The sequence below is a fragment of the Bombus flavifrons genome, chromosome 12 (genome assembly GCF_040668555.2).
Source record: "Bombus flavifrons isolate JBK064 chromosome 12, iyBomFlav1_principal, whole genome shotgun sequence".
NCBI lineage: Eukaryota > Metazoa > Arthropoda > Insecta > Hymenoptera > Apidae > Bombus > Bombus flavifrons.
In genome coordinates this window covers 12,892,933-12,899,419 of record NC_138453.1, presented here as the reverse complement: position 1 = coordinate 12,899,419, position 6,487 = coordinate 12,892,933, and the positions used below count along the sequence as shown (strand labels likewise).

The 6,487-nt window shown below is 35.6% G+C and overlaps 1 protein-coding gene across 2 annotated transcripts in view; it reads right to left on the bottom strand.

Annotated features, from left to right (window-relative positions):
- Positions 1–3,957: 3,957 nt before the first annotated feature.
- The window catches only part of LOC138185835 (F-box only protein 43), a 47,718-nt gene continuing 45,188 nt past the window's right edge, over positions 3,958–6,487 (bottom strand). The window contains exon 2 of one of the 2 annotated variants that reach the window (XM_069125124.1): positions 3,958–4,314. In XM_069125124.1, coding sequence (XP_068981225.1) covers positions 4,060–4,314 — 255 coding nt within the window. In that variant the 3' untranslated portion in view covers positions 3,958–4,059. The remainder of the gene's footprint in view (positions 4,315–6,487) is intronic. The other variant, XM_069125125.1, reaches the window with a different exon arrangement.

The window sequence follows — 6,487 nt, the reverse complement described above, 5'->3', positions numbered from 1 at the left end:
AATCGATGTTGATTCGATGTTAATAAAATTTTTAATAAATTAGCTGTACACGCTTTGCTAATTAAAATAAAAGTTATGATATTTTGGCACACCACCAATTTTCTAAATTCACGGCATAAGTATCTATATATACATATTATTTGTTTTTGTAATAAATAGAGAACATTTACATACATAGACACGGAACGATACGGAACTAAATGCATATATGAAAATATGCGAAACACAGGATCATTTTACGACATTTCGTAGAAATTATTTGGATTTTTACTTAAAGAGTCATACTATAATAGATCTTTCTTTTTCTGTTTACGAAGTAGAGACTTCGTGATCGATATCGCAATACTCGTTTTATTAGTAATAAACTTAATATAAAATTTCATTTGGTTAACGTTAAGATCAATCAAAGATTTGACGACACGATATAACATATGGGATGCGATACGATTAAATGAAATCTTCGTACATATCGGTATCAATTTCGGTAAAATATTCTCTGTTCTTTATCTTTTTGACGGCCAATTGATCGTATAGAAAATAAATAAACTAGAGAAAATATCCTATTATAAATTATATATACATACATATATGTCATGGGTTCACAGAGATATTAGATTAAAAGAAATGTTCGTTTCTTTTATCGGAAGAGAGCGATTAAAAACGAAATTTGTGTATCGATCACGAAATTCAACCGAATACGAATATATTACTATGCGCTGGTTATTTACATGCAGTCTTTCGCGATCCAGCATACACCGGTACAAAAATAACGTTCGAACGAACAAAGAGAAGGGAACAAATATTAAATACAATAAACAGACGTTTGATTCGAACATTAAAACGGACGTAGAAAGAATCGATATGGCATACTAGAACACTAAGAACAATGTAAGAAATAAAGTATGGCTCCCAAGAAGGGCGAAAAGAACGTTAATAATAATTTAAGAAAGAAAAAGAAAAAAAAAAAAAACATACGTTATGGCAATTCTTATGGCGTAAATTACATAATGGCACAAAAGTGTATCCTCGTTTTTTGTACCGGTTCGAATGTTGAAACCCTGAGCGCAATATTGACGAAAACTTCATTTAGAAGGAGATTGTACCCGCTGGAAGTGGAGGAAATCAAACCTGAGATTCTAACAGTCGTAGTCAATTCCGATCGGTACAATTTTGTGTCACAAGAAGAATCATACATGCCGCATATACATATACATATGCATTGCCGGTTTATCGGTCGGAGCGGGAATCGATATTGTCATCTTATGTCTGTCTCCCTCGCTCGATATTTAAATCGACCCTATTCGCAGCACAGAGAAAAAAAAAAAAAAAATAGGAAAAAAAAGAAAAAAGAAGAGACGGTTACTTGGTGATCACTTGTCTGCGTATGTACGCGAATTTACGTTAGTACGGATTGAAAGAGACCCGACACAGCGCGCCGTTCGACCGCTCGCGCTCAGACACGATTGAGCAATTTACAGTCAACTAGCAAATAAAACCGAATCTACACTGTTTTACTGTGGATAATCGCTGCAGACGAAACGAGGATAAAAGCGATGTTGCTCTTCTTTTTTTTTCTTTTCTGTTTTTCTTTTTTTTTTCTTGAAGAACCATCCGTTTTTCTCGAAGATCATGCACAATGAAACAGTGTACATTCGACTTCATTTGCTAGTTGACCGCAAACTGTTCAATCCTGTCTGAACCAACCTTTAATTTTTGTTCAAAAAATTCCATGAATTGTAGGCCAATACCATTAATATAAAAATAATACTTTCAAGTTGTTTTAACGATAGCTGATCTTTGTCACGCGATCATTCATAGTGCTAAACGCTATTATCGAGATGTAAAAACGAGGATATTTCTACAGATATGGTAAATTAGAATCGATAAAGGATCAAAGGTAACTCTCCATCGTCGAGAAGGTTTCGTCATTACCGCCCCTCTTTATCCCCCGATACTTGACTCACACAACTTGTTATCTTACTATTCCTATAGCTACATACATACTTCAATAATACTTTTTGAGCGACCCTTTTTACGAGTCATGGCAATCCTTTTTTGACCTCGTATTTTATAAGACTAGCAGCAATACGTACACACGCGAGACAAAACATTTCCTTGTTCTCTTTGGAGAGAGAATCGCATCTTAGGAGGAGAGTAAGCGATAAGAGAGAAAGAACGTGCGCATCGAGGGATTACGATCCGACGAACAGTAAGGTAAGACGGGATTAAATTGCACAAGATACATTTTACTAAAAATTAGTCAACAATTTCTGGCTGCTATATATCGCTTTGCAACTTAGCCAGGGATAAAGTTTAAAAAACTAAAAACGCTCTTTTTCCTGCCTGACGAATGTGTTTAAAATGTTTTCAATTTATCTAATAACATTACTACGATAAAAACATTGACAAACATCGAGAGACAAACAAATAATTTAATCAATTGAGATGCTTGTCGTGTCTTTTCGTGGACAACGCGTTGTACTCTCTTAACGAATTATTGTTCGCAATAAAAGCATAAAAACATAGATATATTTGGTCAAGGTATTAAAATTAAAATAACCCCGCCCCCTTTCATCGAGTCGATAAATATTTAAAAACAAGACACGAACAAATTCAGTTTCATTTTTTCGCGCGTTAACATTCCGGCAACATTTAGCGGCAACGTTTCATTTTATTACAATTCAGTGGTTGGCCACATCCTTCTTTCGGCGATCTACTTTAATTGGCGTTCTTACCTTGATTCGGTTATATTCTTTTTGTTAGCGATGCGTCACGAATGAAACTCTGCAGACTACGGCGAAGGGGGCAGAGAAAACGCACAACCAGTTAATTAATAAGGCAAACGATTCGTAGAAAAGTCAAAAGCTGGTATATACGCGTTTTAGAGAAGACGCGCTGCATTATATGTCGACGGTTATCGTGTCACGGGAGAGCGTTCGCGTAATAGAAAAAATCAGTCGGGCGAAAAGAGTGCAACTTGGTTTCTAACCAACCGTCTTCCCTTTACCGGCTTCATTAAGTCGCGACACACGATGCCTTTAACCGAGTAAAAAGTGGTCGACGCGAAGCGTCGGCTCATGCCCTTAAAAGTTTTACGACTCGGTTCTTATATTCTTTCCTCGTATGTATTTTCTTTTTTCTCTCTTGCTGTATTTCTTATCCGTATTGTTAATCGGCGACCCACGTTCCTCTTCCCCGCCTCACCAAACAAAACATCCAGGGATACGTCGAATCTCCTCTTCGACTCAATTATGTAATTTAAGAGCCACGTAAAAGTCGAGTTATTCGCGCAGCAACTAAAACTCAATCACATCGCGAATTTATGATTCTTAAACAGACGATATTCAATTTGCTGAGTTTGAATTTAACAACTTCGTGAGACCGCGTTTTAAAATTTCATAGACTTCCCACTAACTCACCGCGGAATCAATAACGATCCAAAAGGCGTATCTTATGTGGCTTTTACGTCGATGGACTGTTTAGTAACCGAGGGTTCGTTAACTCTTGCTCTCTCCTCCATTTGCTTGCCTGATTGAAAGAATATCGCAAGTGGTTCGGAAGCGAGGAAAGTTATAAAAGGGGAATGATTTGAATCGCCATCCCACTGATTTATAAAAATAAGGTGTAACGATTTTGTGCGCGATTGTGTGTGTGTGTGTGTGAATCCATAATATACTACCATTAATATCCCATCTTTTTTTACGATTCACAAATCACAAGTTTCAAGTTTCTTTAAAATTTCGTAAAATGTAAAATACGGATAAGTTTCACACGTTTTAAACACACAATTTAATCGATCCTTTCTTTCGGTTGCGAACCACTTAGATTTTTAAAATACTACGTGTCACAGCAGTTAAATAATCCCCAAGTATAATATTCCTCGCAATTCTCGACACGCGCGCGCTCGCACTGTGCAACAAGATTATAATTTCATTTTCGTCGAAAGATGCGTTATGATTTCTTTTTCTTTTCTTCTTTTTTTTTTTTTTTTTTTTTTTTGGATGAAATTCATCTAATAAGATACTCCCGACGATCGACGACGTTTTCCAACGAAAGTACTCATAATCTCCTGAGGTTTCGTTTGCTCTGTCTCGAGCCAATGATCAGCCGCCGTTTATTCCTCTTGGTCGGTGTGGCTAATAGCGGTGTTTTACAAGGACCAGTGTGTGGCCTCGATGAACAGAAGGTGCAAAATTCCATGGAGCAACTTTGCCTCGAACATGTTCCCACGTTTTTCTCGCCGTCCACGTGACAGGGAAATGAACACCTCGGGCAAGGTAACAAATGTTCCCAGGGTGCGAGTGTACGACTAGCCTGTTGACAATGATATAAAATTAATTATTAAAATTATTCTTAATTTATAATCATATCATTATATTAATTTACATTTACAATTATAAATATCAGGTTTTTCTTATATGTACGTTTGCGTATTCTTGTTCCATATGTAGCTATCTCTTTTCTTTCTAATTTATTTATTCTGAAAGTAACCGTAGGATTTTAAATAGTACGACGTTATTTGTGAAAATTCTGTATTCACTGATATCGATACGTTTAATAGCGTAGCAAATTTTTAACAATTCCTTGCAACATGTATGTGTGTGTGTGCGCGTGTATATATATATATATGTATATATGTATATATATATATATATATATATATATATATATATATATATATATGTATATACACGCGCACACACACACATACATCATCATTATGCATCAAGTATGAAAAATCTTCTAGAGGCAATACATTATTATACTAGTGAAGATAGAAAAAATATGAAATATAATATGTAATATTAAGAAACGTTACGCGTTATTCGGAAATTATAAAATAGAAAATGTGTCTACATACATACATACATGTGCATGATACATATATGTATTTTCTGTAGGTAAGTTTCGTATTATAAACAACGGTAAGACCACGGATGGTAACACACACAGATTACCAAAGAACTATGAAAGTAGTAGATTCATACTTTATCGACAGTCGTCGGTAGAATAATGATACGACGCTAAGAGTAAGTATTTTCAAATATGTATATACGTGTCGAAGGGTAATTTCAACTTATCAGATAACATTTAGAATAAAAAGTACGTTGTCGATACTAGGAATATCGTCAACGTTAAAATTCTCATCATAAAATGCCGTTATATAAGTATATTTCTAGAAAACTGTATTAATGCGTTTAACGAACAAATATATTTTCATCGTTACTTATTGTCGTTAAAACCAACGGATGTTACATTTCAGTAAAAAAAAAAAAAAAAAAAAAAAGTGGTTAATGGTCCAAGTGTGAAAAAAGATCCATTGGTCTCGTCGTCCTATATGTATTATCTCAAGTGTCTCTTATCTAGCTTTAGATAATGCAGTTGGTATTTCCTATTTACTTAATTGCCAAAAATGTAAAGTAATTAGAGGAAAAGACAGAGTTGTCAGGTTCTAGCTCCTTTCGTTTGGAACACTAATTAATCGGTATAGTTACGTCAGGTTGCACCTGTTCGCGTCAGGATGACATATTGCAATAACGCAAAGTGAAAGGAGCGCTGAGCTGTATCCTAACAGGAAGACTACAAAAAGATTCTTAGACTCTTCCACGTGTGCATTTTCGCAAGCTGTCACAGCTCGAAGGAGAACGACAACTTCTAAATTTCAACATGCAAAATAAACAGTACATCAACAACTGTACTTTTATGGGAAATTTCGATAAAGATTCTTAATTCGATAAGATTGCTATAATTCTTTAGTATAAATATAGAAATAATAAAATCAGGAGAACTGATATTTACGGAAAGAAGACCGAATACTTCAAATTATCCATTATAGTAGGAAAAGGTTAAGATTACGAATAATCTGCTTCGATGTATCAAAGTTAGTCGAAAAATTATAACGATCATAAAGCTTATGAACGATAAAAAACAAGTAGGAAAGCAATGACATTTTTACGAGCAAGGAGCCATTCATGATAAACGAGCACATGGATTGCATGCGTTTACAATTCAGCATAGCGTCACGTCACGAACACAACAAACAGCGTTGTCAAAGCGAGCTACCGAGCATCTGTCGTGCATTGCTAATTAGCGCGGCAGAAAATGCGTGAGAAAATTTAAGCAATCGAGTATGCGAGAACAAAATCGAAGGTTATCAAACGAACATCTTATGTTCCCTTCTCTTCGATGCAATGAACCATAAAACATCGCACGTTTACAACTAACAATAAATGTGAGCTATTCGAATGTCCCTGCCTAGCAACCGAGCGGATTCCGAGCGGTCTGAACGAATCCGAAACTACGTAACATCAAAACGGTGGCGCTAGAATTTCTGGCGGGAAAGAAGTGGACCACGCAAGTTAGGACACAGATCACCATATGTAAGTATGCATGCGATGTTATCTCCTCCTTATTTCGTTACCAGACCAAAAGCTTCCATACACATGAATGAATTATATTACATCAATGAATCGTTTACTTCCCTAAC